The sequence below is a fragment of the Erythrolamprus reginae genome, unplaced genomic scaffold, assembly GCF_031021105.1.
Source record: "Erythrolamprus reginae isolate rEryReg1 unplaced genomic scaffold, rEryReg1.hap1 H_29, whole genome shotgun sequence".
Classification (NCBI taxonomy): domain Eukaryota; kingdom Metazoa; phylum Chordata; class Lepidosauria; order Squamata; family Dipsadidae; genus Erythrolamprus; species Erythrolamprus reginae.
In genome coordinates, this window is record NW_027248483.1 from 146,799 (window position 1) to 174,736 (window position 27,938).

Consider the following 27,938-nt stretch of genomic DNA (forward strand, 5'->3'; position numbering starts at 1 on the left):
ACACTTTTTGCCCAGACAAGAAATGACAGAGACTCAAAGCTTCAGGTGCTTGCAAAGCAATGGTTTGAAGCAGAGCAATTAGCTCTGTTTCAAAAAATCTCCTTTGCAAGGAGACAAAGCTTTGTCTCCCTCTGGGCAAAAATTGTTAGGGCAGTTACCACCCAGTTCAGCACCTTTATTTATCCTTAGCTGAGTGTAACACGAACTGCTGGAAGGCTTGAGGGAAGCTACTTTTCAGGGAAGTCATCTGAAACTTGCTGGCTACTGACAGCAGTTCGTTTCTCCCACCGCTTGATCAGCCAATCAGTGTTGTCCATGTAAATCCATACTCCATATGGCAGTACGTAACACCCCTCATCTCTTCGTTTGTGCAAAATCCAATTGGGACCCGACGTAGGTCATGTAGTCCTACAGGTATGCAGTGATTCAGCAATTTAGTTCCTCTGGAGTCCTCAACTGGAGCAGACATGCTTGTTGCTGGTCCTCTATCTGCCATTGGAATCTGTTACCAGCCACCAGGTATGGTGGTTGAAAACTCAGCACCTTTGCTCTCTGGTAACTTCGCTGGACTCTGTCATTGACAGGTAGGGCCTTGCGCTCCTCCTCCAGGGTTGAGAACAGATCTAATTGGTTCCTTGCAAGCATGGTTCAGTTCTCATCATTTTTGTTTTGGTTGCTTACATTGTATAGTCTTTGGGTCAGAGACTCTTGTTGTTCTTGTTTTGCAGTTGGAGTCTTTGACTGTTGGGCTGTCTTTGGTTGGCAGAGCCAGGAATTTCCCAGTCTATTTCTTAGCTGGTCAATATGTCTCTGCCACACCTATCTTTTCATCAAGCTTGACTTGGTAGGGCTTCAGGCCAGTAATAGCTATCATAGTGGCCTTCACTCATTTGGGGTCTCCTGTGAAGTTTTGTGAAATTGCTTGCTTGCCCGTGACTCAGTGGCCACAGTGGCCCCAGGGGTGATTCTGGGTGGTAATTTGGGTTCAGCCTGTCCAATTGGGACCTCAGTTTCCATCCCATCAGCATTTCTGTGGGGCTCTGGTTAGTGGCCATGCATGGTGTGATGTGCTAGGCCAGCAGGAACTGGTCGATCCATTCTTGCCAGTTCCTGGGGCCCATTCTGCTCATTCTTTTGTCATTCTTACCATTCTTTCTGCCTGGCCATTGCTGAATGGTGAGGCAAGCACTTGCCTTAATCCAAGGTCAGCCAGGAATGATTCCATGTTCTTCTCTGTTAATTGGAGTTCATTGTATGACACGATGACATTGGGCAGGCCATGTGTCATGAATAACATGATGACATAACATGGGCACAGACTGGATGATTGCAGATTTTGAATCCTTCTAGTATGGTAGAAGTTGTGTTGAAATTATAACATCTTTTGCTAGATAGTTAGTACAAGAACAAGATATTTTGCAATGATATTCATCAGATGAAAATCATTTATTAGAATTCGTTACCATTTTTCATTGCTAAAGAATCCCTTCACCTCTTGCCTTTAATGCCTAAACTATTTCTTCTTTCAAGTTTTTAATTGAATATTTCAAGTTTGCCAAAATATTTTCTAGATAAGGTCATTTTTAAATTAAGCAAGGAGAGGCAGCCCTGCCCTTAAACTTGTAACCCTGAATTCCAACAAAGAAGACTTATGAAATAATAATGTAAATCATCTGTTTGAGCTAAAGTATTACATTTGATTAGTTGATTACCTTGTATTCTAAGTTCTTCAGATTTCTGTACAAGTGCTGTTATATTATCATCCAATCCATCTGAGAAAAGAAGTAATACCTTAAAAAAAAGGACAATGGGATTAAAATAGGAACATACACCAAGGGAAACCAAACAAGAACTATATAGTATAACAGAGATTCATTCTTCAAATAATATAATGAGCTTTAAAGAGAACTATATACATTTGGAGAAACTATCATTGACAAAGATTACAAGAAGACATATTTCTTCTGTTAAAAATTATTTAAAGAAAATATTGGAAATAGAAAAAGCATAATAGATAAGAAGAAATAATTATCAAACTAATGCACAGGCTGAGGATCTATAAAGCCATTTATAATCTTAAAGAGAGATATATCATTTAAAATAGCCATAAGTAGTCTTTGAATTAATTAAAAATAGAGATAAAATGTGAGCCAAGGATTGTTCAAGAAAATTGATTGACATAGAAATATTTTCAGCCAATGGGGATTTCCTGCATTTTTAACATTGATGGTACAATATATATATTTATAGATAGATAGATATAGTATCATGAATGAAGGCAAACATATGTGTCCAAAAATTATGTTGCAAATCAACTCTGGGTTGTACCATGACTACATATTAGATTAGATTAGGTCTGAAGTCCTGGTAACCAACCCAGATTCAATCTTGAATATATATTCTTTTAACTCTTCATTATTTCATGATAGTAAAGTTTGCAGAAAACCACAAAAATTAGTATTTTTTGTGTAACATCATTTTATTCATCCTGTGAAACATAGATAAACTGAAATTATTAAGGACTGTTTCATAAATGTTCCAATTTTCTCAAAATGTTTTAATGCAAATGACTAGCTCAAGGATCATTCCAAATACAAAATTAAATATACAATATATCAAAATGATGATAATTCCTCTATTTTGATTCATACAATGCAATTTTAAGGAAGTGCAATATTATTAATTAATGAAGCTTAAATTATACCAATTTAAATAATAAGTTGATATCTTATATAAAAGTTTTAATAAAAACTATTAATATGAAAATAAATTACCGTGTTTCGATTTTTTAGGTCAGTCACATTTTTAACTAAATTCCAAATAGCATCCAAGAAGTTGATGTTGAGATGAGATGATCTGTTGACCACAACATTTCTGAGTTCTGTTACTATAGTTGGATCATCAACATGATGAAATTTTGCCCAGAAAGGTTTATCTGTGTTTTCTACTGAAATAGTCACACTGAATTGTGCTTTTTTACCCTTAGAGCAACTTGTGCTTGTTAAAGATGTTAGGCTTTTTACAATATGAGGAAGATGAATCTCCAAATGTTGTTGCTTACTGAATAAATTGTTTCCTGGCTTCTGAGATGATATATCAAATCCAATAATAATATCTACAAAACATGCTGTTTAGATGAATACAAAGGCAAAATATCAGAAAATAAAAAAACAAAATTGCCATTAAATTAAATTCAAGCAAATTGTGACAATATTTAATATTGTAATAGAATTGATTGCTTATTTCTTGAGTGGTTATCTAGATCAGTGTTTTTCAACCAGTGTGCCGCGGCACACTAGTGTGCCGCGAGACATGGTCAGATGTGCCGCGAAGCTCAGAGAGAAAGAAAGCAAGAGAAACAGAAAGGAAGCAAGAGAGAAAGAAAGCAAGAGAGAGAGAGAGAAAGGAATGGAAGGGGAGAGAGAGAAAGACATAGAGGGAGGAAGGGAGAGAGAGAGAAAGAGAGCAAAAAAGAGAGGAAGGAAGGAAGGAAGAAAAAGAAAGGGATGGAGAGAGAGAAAGAAAGATGAAGGAAGGGAGAGAGAAATAGAAAGGGAGGAAGAGAGAGCGAGCGAATTTTTTTGTCCAAACCTTTTTTAGCCCCCAATGTGCCCCAGGGTTTCGTAAATGTAAAAAATGTGCCGCGGCTCAAAAAAGGTTGAAAATCACTGATCTAGATAAGTATCTGTGGACAGCTTGTACATAACCAGCTATATGTAAATTTAAACATACTATGCAGTGATGGGCTACCAAAATTTATACTACCACACTGTGGGTGTGGCTTATGCATTTTGTTTCAACATCTTTCAGTGCAAATTGGGTGCTCTGTGGTGGAGCTCCAAATTTTGCTACCGGAACTGCGTTCCTGGCCATTCCTGTAGGAGCCCATCACTGATACGATGGCTTAAACAATTTTGGCCATTGTAATACTGAAACAGTATAAAAAGGTAAACAAGATGAGATGCTTTGAACTGAACTACAGTACACATGTAAGAGAAAAAATTTGATACCACACTATAAATATAAAATTAATATTAGGTTACTTAGTATAAATTGCAAGTCACCCCTATGGTTCCATAATTTCCTAAACCATTGTTTGCTTTGATGATTTATTAATAAGCCACATTTGCACATCATAGTTTAATGCTGAGGCTAATGAATCCTAAGCCAAATAAACTCCATTAGCATGTAATGTGAATCCAGCCTTACAAAATATCTACATAAATGCCTACATTATTTATCTTTAGTTTACTTTATGTACACACACAAGTACATGCACACGCGAGCCCCCCACACACCATATTTTACACCCAATAAGAGAGTGAAAACATGTGTGCATCTTATACACTGATTGTAGCCCCACCTAGCCATCCTCAAAGAGTAATTTACCTCCTTGCAGCAATTTACCTCCTTGCAGCAAACAGCAGCAGAGGCTGATTAGAACAAGCCATTGATTATCTGCTTCTCGACACTCAGCTACTGATTGAAGTTGCCCGCACATGCTAAAATGAAAGTGAAACTAAAACTGCATGGAGACAAATTGCTGCAGAGAGAGGCAAAGGTTGAAATTGGCTGTTTGTTTTTTTGCAGCAAGGAGGTAAGTCAATAACTATAACTGCCTATATAATGTTCAAATTATTAGACATATTTTTAAAGACTATTTAAAAATAGCTTTGGTCACACAGATGGATGATCTCTGGTGAGCCTGGGATAGGAGACATGTCTCTATCCTGGTGCTCCTTGACTTCTCAGCAGCCCTCGATACCATCGATCATGGTATCCTTCTGCGACAATTGGAGAGATTGGGAGTGGGAGGCACCATTTTACAGTGGTTCTCCTCCCATCTCTCTGGTTGTTTGCAGTTAGTGTTAGTGGGGGGGGGCAGAGGTCCACCCCTCAGCCCCTCCTTTGTGAGGTGCCTCAGGGGTCTGTCCTCTCCCCCCTACTTTTTAACATCTACATGAAGCTGCTGTGTGATATCATCCAGTGGCATGGGGTGAGGTATCACCAGTACGCTGATGATATCCAGCTATACATTTCCACCCCATGCCAATTCAGTGAAGCGGTGGATGTGATGTGCCAGTGCCTGGAAGTTGTAAGGATCTGGATGGGGGCCAACAGGCTCAAACTCAACCCAGACAAGACTAAATGGCTGAGGGCATTTCCTCCTAAAAACTTTTGATCTGTCTGTCCATTGTGCTGGGGAGAGAAACATTGACCCCCTTAGATAGGGTCTGCAACTTGGGTATCCTCCTGAATCCACAGCTGAGCTTTGATCACCATCTCTCAGCTGTGGCCAGGGGGACCTTTGCCCAGGTTCGTCTGGTTTACCTGTTGTGGCCCTACTTGGACCAGGAGGCTCTTTGCACAGTTGCTCAGGCCCTCTTGATTATTGCAATGCGCTCTACATTGGGCTACCCTCTATCTCTCTTTCTCTCCCCCCTCTTTCTCTCTCTCTCTTTCTCACTTTCTCTCTATCTTGCTCTGTCTGTTGCTCTCACTCTCTCTCATTCTCTCTCCATTCTTCTCACAGCGGAGGCCAGTGAAGGTGATTTTCAATGTCGGGCACATGGGTGCACGTGCTCCTCATCCCCCTGCCAGCCCACCTGGAACATTCAAAATAAGAAAAACCTTCACCAGCAAGAGAAGAACGCCTGCCCTGCCTCTCCTGCAGCCCCCTCGCTGACAGCCCAGGACGAAAGTGCTCTCGGCAAAGGGACTGCGAGAGGGGCGGGGCGGGCATTCCCAAAGTGCTTGGAGCAGCTAGCAGCTAAATGAGGATGACGAGAAGCCGCCACCGCTGCTGCAGCCACTACTGCTGCAGCCACCACTGTGGAAGGAGCCGTGCCCCAAGGCGGGAAGTGGAGGAGGAGAAAGAGAGGCAGATCGGGCAGGCGGGCAGGGGGCAGCAATGAGAAGGCAGGGGCGCGACGGGGCTGGAGGCGCTGGGGGGCAGGGGCAGCTGCGGCTCCTTGTGCACACTTGGAAAAGGGTGCTCAGGGGGGTGTTTTGGGGTGCGCAGGTGCACAGGCGTGCAGCTTAGAGGGTACAGTGATAGAGAGGTGTATAAAATGAGACAGAAGGAGGCAAAACAGATAATATATGCTGCTAAAGCCTCAAAAGAGGAAGAAATTGCCAAATCTGTAAAGAAGGGGGATAAAACCTTCAGATATATTAGTGATAGGAAGAAGAAAACTGCAACATCACAAAGCTTAGTATTGGGGATAATACATACATTGATGGGAATACTTCCTAAAAAGGTTTTCTTCTGCTATAGCTGAACCTCTAAGCATTATCTTCCAAAATTTCCTTCAGGACCAGCACACTCCCCAGCTATGGTCAAAAGCAGTAGTCATCCCCATCTTCAAAAAAGGAGACCCTTCTCTCATTGACAACTGCAGACCAATATCAATATGCTGCGTCTCATCTAAAATCATGGAATCAATTATAAATCAATCAATCAATCAATCAATCAATCAATCACCCTTTACTTAGAATCTAATAACCTACTCTCTAACAAACAATTTGGATTCAGAAAGAAATTATCCTGCAACCTACAATTACTTAACTGCAAAAACATTTGGACTACCCACCTAGATGAAGGAAAATCCATTGATGCAATTTATATTGACTTTCGCAAAGCCTTTGACTCAGTGGTCCATGACAAACTATTCCTAAAACTCAAATCCTATGGCATCTCAGGATTCCTCCACAGCTGGATTACTGCATTCCAATCAAACAGGCAACAAGTTGTCAAAATTGGAAGCGCCATTTCCACCCCCATCCCTGTCAAAACTGGTGTTCCCCAGGGCAACGTACTAGGTCCTACTCTTTTCATTCTCTACATCAATGACATCTGCGATCATATCGCAAGCAACTGTGTTCTTTTTGCTGACGATGTAAAACTTTTCAACACCACTGACAACACATTTACTCTCCAAAAAGACCTTGACATTGTCTCAGATTGGTCTAACACCTGGCAACTTCAAATATCAACCAACAAATGCTCTACCCTCCACATCGGCAAAAAGAATCCAAACCTCATATATAAACTGAATAAACAAATTCTCACAGCCAACCCACACTCAGTAAAAGACCTTGGAATACTAATATCAAATGAACTAAGTGCTAAAGCCCACTGCAACAATATCACCAAAAAGGCTTCTAGAGTTGTTAACCTGATCCTACGTAGCTTCTGCTCCGGCAATCTCACACTACTCACAAGAGCCTACAAAACTTTTGCCAGACCCATCCTAGAATATAGCTCATCTGTCTGGAGCCCATATCACATCTCGGACATCAACACCCTTGAAAATGTCCAAAGATATTTCACCAGAAGAGCCCTTCACTCCTCCACTCGAAACAGAATACCCTACGAAAATAGACTAACAATCCTGGGTCTAGAAAGCTTAGAACTACGACGCCTAAAACACAATTTAAGTATTGCCCACAAGATCATATGCTGCAACGTCCTACCAGTCAATGACTACTTCAGCTTCAACTGCAACAACACAAGAGTACGCAACAGATTCAAACTTAATATTAATCGCTCCAAACTTGACTGTAAAAAATATGACTTTAACAATCGAGTTGTCGAAGCGTGGAACTCATTACTGGACTCAATAGTGTCAACCCCTAACCCCCAACATTTCTCCCTTAGACTATCCACGATTGACCTCTCCAGGTTCCTAAGAGGTCAGTAAGGGGCATACATAAGTGCACTAGTGTGCCTTTCGTCCCCTGTCCAATTGTCTTTCCTTTCCTTTCCTTCATATATATTTTCTTCCTTTCATATATCTGCTCTATTTTTACATATTATCTTTATATATATATTACTTCATGTCTATTCTCTTCCATATGTATTGTGTATTGGACAAATGAATGAATGAATGAATGAATGAATAAATAAATAAATAAATAAATAGCTACTTATATTTAGTTTTCTCAAAAGACAGCTTACAATATAATACTATGGATGGATATAGCATTGCTTCCAGCTGTAGGGATTCAGCTCCAGTGACTTCAAAGGCCGATGTCTTAGAAGAACTTGAACGATTAAAGATAAACAAGGCAATGAGTCCAGATGGCATCCACCTCCAGAATTGTTAAAGAACTCAGATCTGTGATTGCTATCCCCCTGACTGATTTGTTTAACTAATCCCTTTTAACAGGAGATGTTCCTGAGGATTGGAGGATGACCAGTGTTGCACCTATCCTCAAGAAAGGCAGTGGGGAAAAAGCTGGTAACTACAGGCCAGTTAGCTTGACATCAGTTATAGTTAAAATGGTGGAGACTACTCAAAAAGAGGATAAATCAGTACCTAAAATCCAATAATTTATTTGACCCAAACCAGCATGGCTTTACTGAGGGCAAATCACATCAGACTAATCTCATTGATTTCTTTGACTATGTCACACAGGTTGGATGAAGGTGGTGCCATAGATAGTGCCTATCTACACTTCAGCAAAGCCTTTGATACGGTTCCATATAAAGAGCTGATAGATAAATTAGTGAAAATTGGACTTAATCCCTGGATAGTTCAGTAGATTTGCAGCTGGCTGAAGCATAGATATCAGAGAGTTGTTGTTAATGGTGAGTATTCTGAGCAGAGCATGGTTACAAGCGGTGTGCCACAAGGGTGTGTTCTGGGTCCTATGCTTTTTAATATGTTTGTGAGTGACATAGGGGAAGGTTTGGTAGGGGAGGTTTGCCTATTTGCCGATGACTCTAAAGTGTGCAATAGGGTTGATATTCCTGGAGGAGTCTGTAATATGGCAAACAATTTAGATAAGTGGTCAAAGCAATGGAAACTGCAGTTTAATGTTTCCAAATGTAAAATAATGCACTTGGGGAAAAGAATCCTCAATCTGAGTATTGTATTGGCAGTTCTGTGTTAGCAAAAACTTTAGAAGAGAAGGGTTTTGGGGTAGTGATTTCTGACAGTCTCAAAATGGGTGAACAGTGCGGTCAGGTGGTAGGGAAAATAAGTAGAATGCTTGGCTGCATAGCTAGAGGTATAACAAGCAGGAAGAGGGAGATTGTGATCCTGCTGTATAGAGCACTAGTGAGACCACATTGGGAATATTGTGTTCAGTTCTGGAGACCTCATCTATAAAAAGATATTGATAAAATTGAACGGGTCCAAAGATGGGCTACAAAAATGATGGAAGGTCTTAAGCATAAACTTATCAGGAATGAACTCAATCTGTATAGTCTGGAGGACAAAAGGGAAAGGGGGGACATGATCAAAACATTTCAATATGTTGAAGGGTTAAATAAAGTTCAGGAGGGAAGTGTTTTTAATAGGAAAGTGAACACAAGAACAAGGGAGTACAATCTGAGGTTCGTTGGGGGAAAGATCAGAAGCAAAGTGAGAAAATATTATTTTACTGAAAGAGTAGTAGATGCTTGGAACAAACTTCCAGCAGATGTGGTTGGTAAATCCACAGTGGCTGAATTTAAATATACCTGGGATAAACATATATCCATCATAAGATAAAATACAGGAAATAGTATAAGGGCAGACTAGATGGACCATGAGGTCTTTTTCTGCCATTAATCTTCTATGTTTCTATAATCCAAAAATTATGGGGTGTGTGTGTATGTGTCACCCTGGTATCCCCAAATATGGGAGGAAGAAACTTTGCTCTCATTTTGCCTCTCGGCCCCATGCAGGGGCCCTACCAAGGCAGAATTTTTTTAAAAAAATCTGCCTTGGATAATTTTACACGGCTACATATTTTGGTTGATAAGTGAAAAGGAAGGGAGCCTAGTATATTTCAGCCTTGTTACAGCCTCATCAGCTAGACACACCCTTACTGGGATTTGAACCTTTAGCATTCTTCATACAAGGCAGGATAACAAGGCCAAAATATGTAACCATGTAAAATTATAGTTATCGACTATAAAAAATGTTATCTACCTTGAAATGGCTCCTATGCGGGGCCAAGAGGCAAAAGGAAATCAAAGTTGGCTCCTCCCATATTTGGGAATACCAGGGTTATTTCAACAGAAAACCAACCATATGGCTCTTCCCTGGTAAAAGCTGATTCGGAGGTGAGCCTTTAGCACAAAGGTGAATATCCTGCATTGCATGCAGAAGTCTACAGGTTCAAATCCTGGCAAAGATATGTCTAGCTCAGGGGTCCCCAAACTTTTTACACAGGGGCCCAGTTCACTGTCCCTCAGACTGTTGGAGGGCCGGACTATAAAAAAAATGTCTGAACAAATCCCTATGCACACTGCACGTACCTTATTTAAAGTAAAAAACAAAATGGGAACAAATACAATATTTAATATTTATTCTCCCTCTTTCTCTCTCCCTCTCTCCCTTTCTTTCTCTCTCCCTTTCTATCTCTCCTCTTCCTTTCTCTCTCCCTCTCTATCTCTCCCTCTTTCTCTCCCTCTCCCCTTCTCTCTTTCTCTATCTCTCTTTTCTTTCTCTCTCTTCTCTTTCTCTCACTCACTCTCTTTGTATCTCTCCCTTTTTGTATCTCTCCCTCTTTCTCTCTACCTTTCTTTCTCTTTCTCTCTCTCCCTTTCTCTCTCTCCCTCTCTTTCTCTCTCCATCCCTCTCTTTCTTTCTCTCTCTTCTCTCTCCTTCTCTCACTCACTCTCTTTGTATCTCTCCCTTTTTGTATCTCTCCCTCTTTCTCTCTACCTTTCTTTCTTTCTCTCTCTCCCTTTCTATCTCTCCCTCTCTTTCTCTCTCCATCCCTCTCTTTCTTTCTCTCTCTTCTCTCTCCTTCTCTCACTCACTCTCTTTCTATCTCTCTCTTTGTATCTCTCTCTTTGTCTCTCTCCCTCTCCCTCTCTCTTTCTCTCCCTCTTTCTCTCTCTCCCTTTCTATCTCTCCTCTTCCTTCCTCTCTCTCTCTTGCTTTCTTTCTCTCTTTCTCTCTCCCCTCCTTTTTCTCTCTCTCTGTTTCTCTCTCATACACCACGCCGGGAACAGAGAGAGAAAGAGATAGGTAGAGGTCGGGCGCATTACCGGGAGGTGGAGGCGGTGTGGGGCCAGATGCTGGGTGCCGGGGATGCTGGGGAGGGCGAAGGGGTGGACGTGGATGCTGCCTCTTAGCTGCAGAGCCGAACGGGGGCGGAGGCAATGGTGGAGTCTGGTGCTGGGGCCATGCGGGACCGCTCATCCAGGGGGGCGTGGACCGGCAAGTCACCCTCCGCTCTCTCTCTCTCTTTCTCTCTCTGTTGCCAGTGTGGTGTGTTAGCAGCGAAGTGGCTGTGCCGGCCGGGGTGAGAGAAGACCGGAGTTGGGTGAGCAGAGCTGTGTGCCAGCAGCGGGAACTGTTGGGGATGCAGACGCAGTGCCTCTCCCGGGAAGGGCTGTCAAAGAAGCCCTGAAGGAGGACAAGGCGGTCCCTGCCGCCTGTGTCATTGGCGAGGTGTGCTCACCTTGTGCCGTGGGGGGGAGGCGATGGAGATCAGGGGTTTTCAAGCAGCTGCCTCCCCCCCACACACACACTTAGCCATGGCGCACTTAGCTGTGACTTTCAGTGGACAGTTTTTCAATCGCCAATCGCCTTCTCCTGAATTTTGCATCCACTCACCGGGGAGGAGCAGGTGGGGAGGAGCAGGTGGAGAGGCAAGGGGGTGGGAAGGAAAGTGGGCCTGCAATTGGCCCCTTTCTTTCTCGCCTTTAGGGAGAGGAACTGTTGCTGCTCTGCCACAGGGCAGCAACAGTTTCTCTCCCTAAAGGCAGCAAAGGAAGGGGCCAATTGCAGGCCCGCTTTCCTCCTTGCCCCCTTGCCTCTCCACCTTCTCCTTGCTCAGCAGGCGACCGCGGTGAGTGGACAGGAGATTCGGGAGCTTATTATATCGATCAGTAAAATGTTGTGCGCTGCCGCGGGCCGATTAAAAGACCTCATCGGGCCGCATCCGGTCCGTGGGCTGTAGTTTGGGGACCGCTGCTGGTGAGAGCATAAAAACCTTGAAATAGATCTATGCTAGTCTCTCTTCCTTTTCACTTTTCAACAAAAATATGTTTACATGTATATTATAGTTTGTTGACTATAAAGATTTTTAATCTGCCTTGGATATGGTCCTGGGTGGGGCTGAGAAAGAAAAAGGAAAGCAGGATGCTTCTCCCAATAATTGGGTATATCAGGTGATTTGGGAGAAAACAAAGATAGTTACATAGATAGGTAGGTAGGTTGGTTGGTAGGTAGGTAGATAAATTGATAGATAGATAGATGATAGATAGATAGATAGATAGATAGATAGATAGATAGATAGATAGATAGATAGATAGATAGATAGATAGTGTGTTTTTTATATTCATTGAAGTTTTTTCCCTTTTGGGAAGAGAGAATTCATACAAATATGGCATTTGCTGTTTGGAGTATTCCTTTCAAAGAAAAGCTACTCAAAAATGTTGCTATGTTTTCTCATAGACTACTAAGTACAGAAGTTGCATGCAACTCATAAGCACTTTATATGTTATAGTTAAACACACTCATCTGATAATTGTAGTTAATCATACAAGTATATTTTTGAGAGTAATTAAAAAGAGTAGATTTCTAGAACATGGTTAATGAGCATGGTCAAAAACACCTAAAGAAATCATTAGAAATAATTATCTAAATTGTATAATCTGACCCACAAAGCTTCTTATATTTGATATCAGAAGAATTACGTTTTTTCTAAAACATCTAAGAAAGTACTTGACTGATAGAAGGGAAGATTTATAGTTTAGGTTTGAACTGCAGGGTATTTAATGCTCTTTGAGCTTGGTTGTTTTCTTGCAGATATTTCTGTTAAGTTAGGAGTTTGAATGAAGAAGCAGGATTCCAGTATAGTGACCATCTCTTTATTCTGAGGCTTGGTAAAGCATCTCTGCTGGTTGACCAACAGTGCCCTCTTTTAAAGGACTATGTCAGGCAACCCAGCCACTGACATCACTTTAATTTCCTGCCACTGAAACGGACCAATGAGTAGTGGGCATGTTAATTCCTCTCTTTAATTTGGACCTTTGCTTCAGGCTTCACTCCCTATTTACATGGGTGGGTGTGACCTGACCTGCACACACAGTCAGATCAGCAGCGATGGTCTGTGCAGTCAGGCCTGCTGCCACTCCAGAGTCCGTGAATATAATCACCTGGAACTTCTGGGGTGTGGCTGACTCCAACTGGGTCGATTCTTTCGGAGCTCTTTGCTGGATATGGGGGCCTTTAGGTGTGTGTGTGCGTGTCCTATTCAGGTTTGAGAGTAGGTATCTGTTTCATTAGGAGGTAGGTTGGTTTCTATGACCATTTTAGATGCTATCTGGAACAGAGTACTGTCAGCTTCTACTGATGTTTTGGAAACTGCTGGGGCAGGATATCTTCTGATTGTTTTAGGATAGATTTCTCTGTTCTGCCATGGAGTTGATCTATAAGTCTCCTCCAAATCTTCCCATCCTTTAGTTCTACTTGGTAAGACTGGGGACCGGTGATGACAATTACTTTATCCTGGACCCAGGATGGGTCACCTGCATAGTTGTAGGCATAAACTAAACCCCCTGTATTAAATGAGCAGGGTTCACTGGTTAATTTGAGGGGTGCTTTGGCATTGTAGTTTGGATGTAGCCTTATCTAATTGTGACCTTTAGTTTGCGACCTATTAAAAATTCTGCTGGGCTCAGGGCATGTCGGATTCCCTGTTCTTCTAAAAATGATTCAAACTGTTTTGCTATGAATTGTGCTCTATTATCAGAGACCAGGAGGTCTAGTAACCCATGGGCGGCGAAAATTCTCTATAGCACCTGGATGGTTTCTTCAGCCATTGTTATCGTCATTGGGATTACCTCAAGCCATTTTGAATATGCATTCACAATGATTAAAAATATTTGACCCTGCAAAATCAGTGTGTATTCTTGTCCATGACCCTTTTGGTTTCTCCCATTCCTTGTGGGTGCCCTGGATGGTGCTGGTCTGGATTCTGGCATAGTGCAGAAGTTGCAACTCATTCTGTTATACCCCTATTCATGTTTGGCCTCCAAATGTAGCTCCTGGCCAATGCCTTCATTCTGACAATGCCAGCATGCCCCATATATAATGCTTCTAATATTTGTTCCCTCAAATTGTGTGCCACAACCACTCAATCCCCCCACAACAGGTATCTCTTTGAACTGATAACTCATAGTTTTTGTTATAAATGGCTTAAATTACTAACCCATTGGCCCCTCTGATCATCCTCTCCACACCCAGTTCAGAACTTTTGACAAAGTTTTGTCTTTTGCCGTTTACCTTGCTATCTTAGTCACTGTGACTGGGCTGGCTGCAAAGTCCTCAATAAGCAGTGCAATTGTGATAGGGGTTAGGTCTTCAACAAGGTCTGGGACAGGGCATTGGCTGAGGGTTCTGCATGACTTATGTCTTTGCCTGGCCAGTATATTAGTCTATAACTATATGCTGCCAAGAAAAGTGTCCATCTTTTGTCATTCTGGGGGACATCTGGTTGGTGTGGAGTAATACAATACAATACAATAATGCTGAGAAATGGCTTGTGATCTGTAATGAGTTCAAAATCCCTTCAGTATAAGTATTCATGGAAATGCTTGACCCCACTGCAACAGCCAGGGCTTCCTTGTTCAGCTGGCTGTATTTCCTTTCCAAGGTTGATGGCATTTGAGAATAAAATGCAATTGAGCATCAGTCCCATCTGGCAGCTGATGGTTGAGAACAGTGCTGACCCCAAAAGAGTATGCATCAAATGTCAATACAAGGGGAAGAGTCTTGTTATAACGTACCAGGATGATAACAAATTCTTAACAGCAGAGAAGGCAGCAATTTCCTTTCATCCGCAGATCCAACTGGCCTTCTTGTTTAGCAGCTGAGGTAATGGTTCAGCAATTGTTACTTTCTGTGGCAGAAAAATACTATAAAAGTTTAACAGGCTGATGAAAGCCTGAGTTCTGTTTGATTCTTATGTGAAGGGGCTTCCTTGATGACTTTCACTCTGTTTGGGGTTGGATGAATGCCTGAACCATCAATTAAATACCCCAGAAATTCAACTTGTGGCACTGCTATTTTGCATTTCTCTTTTTAAACTTTAAGTCCACCTTCTTGGAGCACTTCAATATTTCTCTTAGTCAATGGATATGTTCTTCTTTGTTGTTCCTGGACACAAGGGATATCATCAAAATATAACACTACCCCAGAATGCCCTGTAGGTAGCACTCCATCATGCTTTGGAAAGGTCCTGGTGCCACATTCATTCCAAATTGTAACCTGTGGTATTTAAATGCTCCTCAATATGTCATGATAGTGTGTGCTTCCACAGTGGCATTGCTCACCAGTAGTTGCTGATAGGCTTGTGCTAAATAACTTTTTGTGAATATTTTGCCTTTTCCTAGTAAATGCAGTAGGTGCTGCATAACCGTTACTGGGTAGGTACGCTGTTATAAGGCTTTATTTATGGTGCATTTATAGTCCATACAGATGCAGATTGATCCATCTAGTTTAATTGGGATGACTATTGGGGTCTCCCACTTAATGTGATCCACCGGCTCTAAAATCCCCTGGGCAATTAGTTTGTCTAATTGATTGTCTATTTTGGGCTGGAGAGCAAAGGGTGCCCATTTTGCCTTCATTGCATCCTTGCCTTACATCTATCTATCTCCAGAACCTCCATCCCAAACATACCAACAACAGCCAAATCTTTTACAACTGAACCCATCCCATTGGGTTTACAAGCCCTGGTGATCACAGAAAAGGAAATGCGTGATCTATTTAACAGACAGTAGCCTGGTAAAGCACCAGGCCCAGACAAGACAATGTCTTGCTTAAATATAGGTGCCCCCATCTTCACTCAAATCTTTAACAAACATCTTGAATCTCCAAAGACCTACGCTAGGGTCCTCTTTGTAGACTTTAGTTCAGCATTCAACATGTCATACCAGACATTCTTTTAACTAAACTAAATCAGCTAGTGGTCCCTGAACACACTTGTAAGTGGATCACAAGCTTCCTAATAGATAGGAAGAAGCAGATGAAGCTAGGCAAAATCACATCAGATACCTGTACAATTACAGCCCACTCCCACAAGGCTGTGCACTCTCACTGTTTCTCTTCTCTCTGTATACCAATGACTGCATTTCAAACAATCCATCTGTTAAACTACTGAAGTTTGCAGATGATACAACAGTGACTGGCCTTATTCGAAACAACAATGAAAGTGCATACAGATGGAAGATTGAACAACTAGCCTCATGGTGCAACCATAACAATCTAGAACAGAACACACTCAAAACCATAGAAATGGTGGTAGACTTTAGGAGAAACCCTCCCATCCTACCACATCTCACAATACTAAACAACACTGTATCAACAGTAGAGACTTTCAAATTTATAGGTTCTATCATATCTCAAGACTTAAAATGATCATCTAACATCCAAAATGTCATTAGAAAAGCACAATAAAGAATGTTTTTTCTGCACCAACTTAGGAAGCTCAAACTGCTCAAGGAGCTGCTTATACAGTTCTATTGAGGAATCATTGAGTTGTCATCTGCACCTCTATAACTATCTGGTTTGTTTCTGCAATTCAATAAGACCGACACAGACTTCAGAGGATAATCAGAACTGTAGAAAAAGCAATTGCTGCCAACCTGCCTTCCACTGAGGACCTGTCTACTTCACGAGTCAGAGGGCTGTGAAAATATTTACTGATCCCCGCATCCTGGACATAAACTGTTTCAACTCTTACCCTCAAAACGTCGCTACAGAGCACTGCACACCAAGATGACTAGATACAAGAACAGTTTTTTCCTGAACACCATCATGCTGCTAAACAAATAATTCTCTCAACACTGTCAAACTATTTATTAAGTCTGCATTACTATTACTACTAGTTTTTTCTCATCATTCCTATCACCCATTTCCTCCTATTTATGACTGTATGGCTGTACCTTGTTGTTTGTATCCTTAAGATTTTTATTAATACTGATTGTTTCCTCATTGCTTATTTGCTCCCTATGACAATCATGATTCTTGTCAAATGTATCTTTTCTTTTATGTACACTGAGAGCATAAGTACCAAAGACAAATTCCTTGTGTGTCCAATCACACTTGGCCAATAAAGAATAAAGAATTCTATTTGGATGGGGACTAGATTTGGATCTAGTTTGAAAGAGACGGGTTTCCCCATGTACTTGCCAAAGCTTCCATTGAAGATGTTTGTGAATTCCTTCATTAGATCCTCCATGCTATCGGCTTGGACTGTGTGGATGCCTGTCACTCCTAAACCTAGAGACTCAAATCACTCCAATCCCAGTAAGCTTGGCAGGTTGTTGTCTACAATGGCCATCTGCAGCTGACCAATGAATTTTTATAATGTGATTTGAAAGGATCTACTCCTTGGGACAGGGACACTTGATAGTCTTTTAACACCGTTTTCTGTGGTTTCAGCTATTTCATTTCCAGTCCCAGACTGCTTTTTTATGATATACCAGGACACAGTGGTCAAGGATGACCCTGTGTCCATCTCCATATTACACGAGGACCCCTCAAAGAGGACTGTGATATGGATTTTTTTTTTTCCAGTTGGGCATTCGGGAGTGGTAGTTTGGTGTGTTCGCGGCTCGGATCTCCCTGTGGCTATTTTTTTGGTTTTGTCATTTCCTGAATTCAATTTGCCCTTCTGGCTACCCCACTGTCTGCCATTGTTGGTACCTGGCTGGTTGGTTGGATCAGCAAGATTTTGCAATGTGACCTCTTATCTTGTGTCTTTGGCAGGTTGTCTCCAGGAATCAACAGGAATTGCTCCGGGGTGTTTTTGGCATAGTGCTTCAGCCATATCAATGACTTCAAGTCCACAATAGCTCAGGAAAAGTTTCTCTTATCCATTAACTTCAGGAAACCATTGACTTCTAGGAAATATTGGAATTGGAACATATATTTTCCCCAGCTCTCCTCAACTGGGTTAAATGGAAGTGGTGGGATGTGCATGATCATCTTAGTTGCTGTTGCAATATTTCAGCTTCTGCGGTGATGGCCAATGCCCAGCTCTATTGCATTGTTCTTTAATCTCTTCAAAATCCTATTTTCATCGCCAATGTTAAGTTGGTGGTTTGAATGAAGAGGCAGAACTCCAGCATAGTGACTTCATCTCTTTATTCTGAGGCTTGGCAAAATATCTCTGCTGGCTGGTCAACCGCACCCTCTTTTAAAAGGCTCTCTCAGGCAGCCCAGCCACTGACATTGCTTGAATTTCTTGCCACTCAAATGGACCTATGAGCAGTTGACATGCTAATTCCTCTCTTTAACCTAGACCTGAGTGAAGCCTTTGCTTCAGGCTTCACTCCCTATTTACACCTTTAACAATTTTATTACCAAATTGGGTAACAATATCGAGGCTAATGATGTTTTTGAGTTTAGCAATGTAACATCTGCAAGAAAAAAACAAGCTCAGAGGCTCCAAGCAACCACACTCAACTTTTACTTAAATATTTTAAATAGATTTTTGTCATTTAAATTTTACAACTAATTTCTCAATAGTTTCTGAATTTTATTTCAGTTTAATGCTTTTATTTCAGTTTTTACTTTAGTAAGATGGTTTTAAAATGTATCCCTATCTATTAGCTTTAAAGCATTCTCGTTTTAAATTGTTTTTTTAAAACAGTAACAAACAATACAAATGCATGAAAGATATCAACAAATCACTCAGACAACTGTTTGCTTACATTTCTGTAGCATCAGCACAACCACTTCAATGCATTGTTATCCAACTATCTTATCACTAGTTTATTTATGTATTGATGTTTACATAATATTTACATGAAACTCTTATAATTACTAATTTCTAATTATTTATATACATATTTATTTATTTATTATTATTATTTTCAGGGCATGTATACAATTTTTCCCACATGGTATAAAATTCTTTCCTTTGCTTGTTCTGCAATTCTATAGTAAGTCCACTCATTTCTGCACAATCCAACATTTTCTTTATAACTATTGTCTCTATAGGGGGGAGGTGTTCATTCTTGCATGTTTGTGCAAGTGCTAACCTGGCAGCTGTTAATATATATGTCACAAAGTAATAGTTCATTTTTGTATGTTGTTCTCTCATAATTCCTAGAAGGTAAGTTTCCGGCTTTAAAGCATTTTCAAATCACATGCCAGAACCAAACAATGGAATATAATTAGTTTGACTATAATAGGACAATAATTAGAATATAAATAATATATTCACTAAAACACTGAATAAATGTACAGATTATCTTATCTATTTAGTTACATTAAGCTTTAATGGGTGCTTAATGAAATTTTTACTTGTCCTTAACAAGATTTTTTTTTTTGCCTTATTCACTCTTTCACTCTGCAACCTGGAATGTTTTGAAAAGAAAATTAGAAAAAGGAGAAGGTTCTTTTTTGTAGGCAAAAGTTTAATGAAATAGACTTATGGATTTTATCCAAACCAAATAAAAGAGATGCTATTTGATAAGAAACAAATGTTGGCAATTAAAATCTATTATGCAAGCAACCAAACATTTATTTTAACTGAAAGGAACTTACTTGCTTCCGTAGGTGGTTTACAAATTTCCTTATTTACATGATTTGTAAGAATTTTTAGATCACTGCAATTGTGAACCTTATATTTTCTGCTTGGGGAGTTGGTAATCTGCAGGAGGTTTGAATCAGTCGCATTTCCTACGGCAATTGCATAGATTTCCACACCTTCATCTCTCAGATATTTTGCTGCTTGAGGAAACTCATCATCTGATTTTCCATCAGTGAATATGAGCAACTTTTGATTAACACTTCGAGCTACTCTTTGTTTGTTAGTCTTGAAAAAAGTTTTGACTTCTCTGAGGGCATGTCCAATCAATGTGGAGTCTCCTATGATCAGTGACACATTAGTGATTTTACTATACAGTTCTGGTAGATTTTTATAATCGCCAAGCTGGAATTCCTTTCGAAGTGTATTACTGAATTGGGCCATGCCAACTAGAATATTGTCTTTATTTATAATTGACTTAAGCAAATGTATCACAAAATCCTTCACACCCTTCAGCTCTTTGCCAGAGATACTTCTGGAATCAGCTAGGATAACAAGTTCTGCTTTAATATCACATTCTGCAAAAGGAATCAAAGAAAAAACATGATATACTGTTTTAGTATTGCATTAAATAATCAATAGGATAGGTTAGAGAGAATATGAGTTCCAATTTGCATAAATCTGTTATTTATTTATTTTAAAGGCCAGCTACTGGATCACTTTAAGAGTCTGTAAATCTTCAGAATTTTGCTCATGCTGCAGCAGCTCCATTAGCTTTTTCTTGGGTCTATCTAGCATATACAGTATCATGATGTTAATCAGTATATAGTAGCTGTCCCTTCTTAGTATGTCCCTGAGCTATATGAAACAAGACTACATTTTTCATTACCAAAGATTCATTTCCGCCTTTTTTGAGAAGAAGGAAAAGTTTGCAAGCTTCCTGTTGTCCTGATCTTCAAGAAAATTAAACCCAGATGATGCCAACATGTTGCATAGTAATGTATGACAATAGGGTAAAGCAGATGTCAAATTGTTACATGTCTTTGACAATTATGGAAACATTTGAATTGCCTTCATCTCAATAGCCTTTTAATTTAAGGCCCCATTTGTCTGCTGTCAGCCATTTATTTTATGCATTAATGTAAAAATCTAATGCACTCTAGATGCAGCTGCCATTGAACATGACATGGGAGTTACAATTCATCCAGAATGTAGGGACACATGGAGTCTTGGGTGTTCTTAGGGTCTAGGATCTAGACTCACCTATAGCTGCAATGCCTCCCATTTTTCTTCTGGGTACAAGTCAAAGTGCTGGTTATTACCTTTAAAGCTCTACATGAAATGGTTATCTGCAGAACCGTCTTTCTCTGCCCTGTCCACCAGAGTGGACAGGATCCCTTTCCTTAAATACTGAAATCTTGTTGGAACTTGGAAGCATGCCTTTTCTACGTAGGCCTTGCCCCATGGAACACTTACGCCCCCTTCCAAGATCCAACAGACACCTCTCCTGTTGGCACTATCTTTCCAGAGTGCCCTTAAATCCTGGCTCTTTCCCTAGGCAATGGGATAGGGTGAGGCCAGGATAGAATGAGAATGTGGATGCATTAGAGAAATAAAGCTATAGTGCCATGTTTTTCTGTTTTATTTTTATTGTATTGGTTTGCATACTGTTTATATGCTTTTTTACTGTTTTATTGGTTGTATCAGAGTTGTTTCTCAGAGTTGTTTCTTAGATGGGCAGCTATATAAATGATTTAAGTTAAATAAATCAATAAATACATTTTTGTAACTACAATATAGAGATATAAAGAATTACCATATTTTAGGAGTATAAAATACACCTTGGGGGAGGAAATATGGGGGGGGGGGAATCTACCTACCAGGTATTTATCTGTCTAGCGTCCTTAGTATGTTCAGCTTTTATCCCCTGCTTATGGCTGAAAAAGTCTTTTTCAGAGGGAGTAGGAATGAAAGCAAGCCTGCAAAGACTTAGGGCTGAAAAAACCCTTCTTAGGAAGGAATAGGAAGCCAGGAAGATCATTAGCACCTAATTAGGGCTGGAAAAAAACTTTGAAAAAGCTACATTTGAAGCACCCAAATTTTCAGCCTCTTTTAGGGAGGAAAAAGGTGTGTCTTATACTCCAAAAAATACAGTAATGCATGATGCCAGTACTTAACCTTTTGTCAAACATATATATGTAGTGGGCACTGTTAAGTCCAGAGTTAAGAGGCAGACAGGCTTGTTATTAAGAATGCCTTTATTGAAGCAACAGTAGAACAGAATAATCAATGCTGAAACAAGGAGAAGCCACTGAGGAACCACCCAGCAAGCTGCACTCTGATAGCTTCTTTATACTGAGCTGTCAGGCATGATGACCAATCAGGAGCGTGGAAATTCCTGCTGGGTGAAACAACCAATGAAAGTGTGACCTAACTGTTGCTAGCGCAGCTAGGATGCAACAACCCTTCCTATCTGGCATACACAGACAAGTCATCCATATAAGCTAGGCACCTGCGTGGCCTGGTAGAGTGTCAGAGATCTAGTGGCATGGCTGGAACAGTCTTGAAAGAATTGTGTCTGGGATGGCACCCAGCGTGTATTTCTGCACTGAAGGAGACTGTAGCTGGAACCCTGGACTGGATGGCGGCATGGTGACTTGGTGAGCTGGTGACTGGAACTCAGGAAAGGGCATTGTTGGTACAGGTGTAGGGGCCCTTGAAGCACCCAGCACAACAACAACCCTGGGGGTGGACAGGTCGACCACCCAGCTGAGACAATGCAGCTGGACAATGTGCCACCTCCAGAGCCTGCTGTCCCTTAACAGAATGCTATAAGAACAAGGGCCAGTTATTTCATTGATTGTGCCCAGAATCCAATGCTATCCCCCCCCCCAATATCTCCAGGTGAAGACAGGGTCACCTATCTTGAATTCCCTCGCCTGGGTCAACAGGCCCACTGGGTATTCTGGTGCAAATTGGGGATGGATATGGTCCAACTGGATGCATAGCCTTTGACCCATTAAGGCCTCAGCTGGACTATGATTTGTGAGTTGGCAGGGGCTGGTGTGCTGAGCACCACCACCTGCCAACTCACCTTGATTTGCCAGTCAGGGCCAGCTTAACTTATTGAGAGCCTCCTTGGCTGAGTGTGCTGCCTGCTCAGCTTGCCCATTGCTGGAGGAATACCAAGGGGAAGTCAGGGCCTGATGGATGCCCAGGGATGCCAGAAATCACTGGAATTTGGCAGATGAGAATTGAGGTCCATTGTCACTGACTACCAGGTCAGGCAGGCCATGGATAGCAAACAACTTTTGTGGGGATTGTATGAGGGTCTTGGCTGTGGTGGACCTCATTGGATCTATCTTTACCCACCCTGAGTATGCATCCATAAGCACCAAGAACTGGTACCCGTGGAATGTACTCATAAAGTCCAAGTGGACTAGAGACCATGGCCCCTTAGGGATCTCCCAAGTCCTATGGTTGTAGGCTGGTAGTGCAGGCTGGGAGGCCTGGCACACTGAACACTTGGAAACCCATGTTTTGATGGCCTGGTCCATGCCAGGCCACCACTCATAGTTGTGCCCCAAGGCCTTCATGCACACAATGCCAGGATGGTTATCATGAAGCAGGCAGATAATTGGATTGTAAAGAGGGGAAGGAACCACTACCGTGCTTCCCCAAAAGAGGCAGCCTCTATGGATGGAAAATCCTAGTTGACATGTTTTGTAAGCTGTAAAGACAGCATCATGGGCCAACCCCTCATCACCCAATCTAAAACCTGGCAAAGGACAGGGTCCTTTGCCAAGTGGGTAGTTATGTTTGAGGTAGATATGGGGCTTTACAATTCTTCCACCAGGAGGACATCGGAGGAAGGAGATGGGTCAATCATGGGGATGGGAAGAGGGCAACGGCTAAGGGTATGGGCATGGCAATGGCCTTTCCAGGATTATAATTCAAGGTGTATGAGTAGGCAGACGGGAATTCAATCCACTGGGCCATGCGGGGTATGTGTGTGTGAACTGGGATGTCTCCTGTCACCAGCCAAGATACCAAGCAAGGGCTTATGGTCAGTGAAAAGGGTAAGCGTGACATTTTTTTGACTGAGGCAACTAGAGCCAGGGCCTCTTTATTGGTCTGACTGTAGCTGCACTCAGTGGATGAGAGGGTGCAAGAAAAATAAATGATGAGTGCCTTGCATACATTTGGCAGTAGATGACTGAGGACAGCACTGATGCCATACACGGAGACATCAGTGGCCAGAGTGATGGGCAATAGCTAGTCATGTTGTACTAGGACAACTTCAGATGACAGCAACTCCTTGACAGCTTCAAATGTGGCCTGATCCTCATGCCCCAAGACTGTAGGAATCCAGAAGCCTATGCAAGGGTTCTGCCAGGGAGGCCTTGTGTGGCAAGAATCCAGAATAGAAATTGAACAGGCCAGGTAAAGCCTAAAGTTCAGCCTTATTGGCCAGTGGAGGTGCAAATTTGATTGCAGAAACTTTAGAGGTGTAGAATGAATGCCAAATGAGTCGATTGTGTACCCCAGGAACTCAACTTTGGGGGCCCTATCCTGCACTTACTCCATTTTAATTTGAGGCCTGGAATTGAGAAGCACACCTTTGAAATGTGCTATGAGGACTGAACTGGAATTGGCCAAGATAAGAAAGTTGTCAAAATATGGGATTATGCCAGGAAGGCCAAAGAGCAAGCACTTCATCAGGTTTTGGAAGAGACCAGGGGCCATGCTCACACCAAACTGGAGATGGTGACATTTGAAGGCCCCCCCGCTGGGTGATTATGGTTTGGGTCTCAGTAGTGGAGTCATCCACCGGCAGCTGCTGGCAAGCCTATGCCATGCCCAGTTTGGCAAGGATTGATCCCTGGCCTAGGGAGTGGAGTAAGTGCTGGAGTTCAGGAACAGGATAGGGGTAAGATTGTAAGGTCTTGTTGAGGGAACGCTTATAGATCCTGAAATACGAAGGGAGCCATCAGGCCTTAAGGGGACCACAATGGAAGTTTTCCACCTGGAGTGGTCAGTGGGGTACAGTGCACTTTGGGTAATGAGCTTGTTAAGCTCTGCATCCACTTTTGTTTTGAGAGCAAAGGGAACACACCTTGGCTTAAGACAAATGGGGGCCACATGGGGTTCCAGACTCAGGGATATAGGGGTAGCCACATAACAACCCAACTTGTCCTCAAATATATCAGCAAAGTCATTGAAAATATAGTCATAGATGGTAGAAACAGTAGTGTGCACCCCAGAGACAGATAGCTCTATGGAGGAGAATCAATCCAGTCCCAGAAGGGAGAGCAAGGGCTTAGACATAACCACAAGGGGCAGGGAACCAGCAAAGGAGCCCTTAGTAACATATATGGGAGCCTGACCCTCAATGGGGATGGTGTTGCCCTGATAGTCTCATAAGTGGATGTTGCAAGGGGGCAGTTTGGACTTGGGAAAGGAAGGCACAAGACATTTTAATGTTTACCAAGACACTATGTTCATAGATGAGCCAGTGTCCATTTCCATGGTCAGAGGGGTTCCTTCAACAGATACAATTAGGAAAATTTTCTTGTGCCCATCCCCAGAGGCTAGGAAGACTTCCTCTTTTTCCTCCTGAGGTGGTTCTTCAGGCCAGAGAGCATTGCAGTTGTAATGCTCCCTTGGTGGGCCAGCAGGCAAACAGTGAGGAGGTGCTGAACAGACAGCACCAGACAAAGGAGTCAAGCTGCAGACCCTAGCCAACTGGCCAAATTTGCAACAGTGGCAATAAGTAGCCATCTGGAAGTTGCAAGAGCTGCAGGGGTAAGGGCCCTCACAACTGAGGCAGGTGGTCACCTGCAAGCAGCGAGATGGCTGAGGCTGTTGTGAGGGTGGCTGGCTGGGCAGATGTCAGTGGAGGCAGGATCAAAAGCTGACTATGTTGCCTTCTGAAGTAGTGCAGTCAAAAAGTTTGCAATCTTCATAGTTCACAGAAGCGAAATACAAGCTGTGGGCAAAAGATGGGTGGCAATGTTGGACTTCAGTTGCTGAGGTAGTAGACATCTCAGCAGCCCTCGCCTCATTGAGAACTTAGAGAACTAGCACTTAGAGTCAGAACCGGGCAGGCGAGCAAACACCTCTGCAGGTGCAGGTTTCGCACTCAACACACAAGCTTCTTGAGGAGAGAAATGTCGAGGTATGGAAACTCACACTTGAGCGCAGCATCCCTTGGGAGGGCATATAATGATTGATGGCCTCACCTTCCCCCTGGACGCAGTAATGAAGTGCGAAACAGTGCACGATTCTAGAGGGGGTTGGGTAATAGTGGCGCCTGAGTTTAGTGACTAATTCATCCCAAGACACTTTATATAAGAACTTTGGGGCCACCAAAGCTCGAGTGGTTGAAAACATCTGGTGGCCACATGCATTAAAGATGCAAGCTGACTTTCTTGCATCTGAGAGGTCTGTAAGGTCATTCATGAGCAGATAGTATTCGAACCTCTGCACGTAGGAGTCCCATGTCTTGAAGGTAGGACAGAAGGCCTCGAAGGTAAAAGGAGTGGATATCAGGCAGGCAGTGTCAAACAGCCAGCGGAAGATTTGCAGGAGAAGTAGCTGTAGCTGGTGGATGCGAGTGGTGCACGGTGACTCAGAACCTCCTCATCGCCAGTGTTTTCTGGAGTTAAGAGGTAGACTGGCTTATTACTAAGAATTCCTTTATTGAAGCAACAGCAGAACAGAACAATCAATGTTGAAACATGGAGAAGCCGCTGAGGAATCACCCAGTGAGCTGTGCTCTGACAGCTCTTTTATACTGAGCTGTCAGGCATGGTGACCCATAAGTAGCTTAAAATATCACATCATGCACGATTTAATCCAATTGTGTGAATGTGCGCGCAGGTGCGTGCATATGCATGCATGCCTTTGAGTCAGTATTGACACCTGACAATTGCCTGCACAAATTTCTAGAGTTTCCTTGGCAAATTTTTGAAAAATGATTCATCATTGCCTCCGTTCTAGGACTGAGAAAAAATGACTTGCTCAGGATCACTTAGCTGGCTTTGTGTCTAAGAACAAGACCAAATTGCATAGTCTGGTGCCTTAAATATTATATCCCACTGGTTCCCCTAATCAATGTATTGCAATATCTTATTACCCCCTATTGTATGTATATACCTTGTTTGGATAATAATAATAATTAATAATAATAACAATAACAACAACAACAATGTTTTATGTACACTGAGAGCATATGCACCAAAGACAAATTCCTTGTGCGCCCAATCACACTTGGCCAAAAAAGAATTCTATTCTATTCTATCCTATCCTATCCTATCCTATCCTAGTCTAGTTTGGTCTAGTCTAGTCTACTCTAGTCTAGTCTAATAAAAGTGGGATATAAGCAAATAAATGTATACACTATAAATATTAGATACTTATTCACTTAATCTTTGTGGGAAAGCATCACATATAGTAGGAGAAAAATAGGAAATATATTACCTGGTCTTGAATCAATGCACAATTTATTTGACAGATTTGTGGTTATGTTTGTTAATCCCTCAAATGATGGCATGTAGAACCAGTAGTCTTTTGATCCAGCCATGATTTCAAGTTCCTCATGCTTTGCCTCTTTTATTCCAATGGCATAAATAATAATTCCTTTCTTTCTGAGTTCATTTGAAGTGCTATTCAGTAGTGCCTTATCATGAGATTCTCCGTCAGTTATGACCATAAGAATTTGAGGGACACCTTGGTGTACGCGGCTGCCATTCTCTTTAGTTAAAAGAACTTTTGAGAACTGAAGAGCCTTTGCTGTGTATGTATTTCCCTTTAAAAGTGTGTTGTTCTGAATAAATTTAATGATATCCGATTTTTTACTATAAGTATTCAGCTTGAACATAATTTCTGGATTATCTGAATACTTTACTGCTCCAAACTGAACATGATCTTTACCTACATCAGACTTATTTAAAATGCCAATTATGAAGTTATTCATGAGGGTGTAGTTAGCTTCATCAATACTTGTAGAACTATCAATTACAAAAACCAAATCTAAACGGTTTATCCTTTTGCACTCTGGAAAGCAAACAAGAAAAGATAAAGGCATCATTAAAAAAATCATATTGCCATATATCTTTACTCTTACATTCATATTCCTTTGCAAAAAAATGTATGAATTTTCATTAATGCTATATTTATTATAAATAGGTTACCTTGCTGATGTGCTAAATCTTTCATTTATTTGAAAAAAAATCTAATTGTTTTATAATTTAAGTTAACACACATTTCTACTACATTTTTACTGAAATGGTTAAGATAAATATCATCTGAAATTTTCTCACTGATAGTGTGGGGATTTGGTTTGAATAGCTTTGAAAAAGGTATTTCCTTATGATTGTAGCAATATTTTTATAACATTTTCTTCAATTCTGTTTTCATTAGGAAACAGACTAGGGATAGTT

At 41.4% G+C, this 27,938-nt stretch overlaps 1 protein-coding gene across 3 annotated transcripts in view; it reads right to left on the reverse strand.

The window, feature by feature from the left end:
* The window catches only part of LOC139155540 (collagen alpha-6(VI) chain-like), a 242,177-nt gene that overhangs the window by 145,788 nt on the left and 68,451 nt on the right, over positions 1 to 27,938 (reverse strand). For all 3 annotated transcript variants that reach the window (XM_070730719.1, XM_070730718.1, XM_070730717.1), the window contains 4 exons: positions 26,977 to 27,552; positions 19,512 to 20,072; positions 2,775 to 3,127; positions 1,713 to 1,791 (listed from right to left, as the gene is read on the reverse strand). In XM_070730719.1, coding sequence (XP_070586820.1) covers positions 1,713 to 1,791; positions 2,775 to 3,127; positions 19,512 to 20,072; positions 26,977 to 27,552 — 1,569 coding nt within the window. The remainder of the gene's footprint in view (positions 1 to 1,712; positions 1,792 to 2,774; positions 3,128 to 19,511; positions 20,073 to 26,976; positions 27,553 to 27,938) is intronic.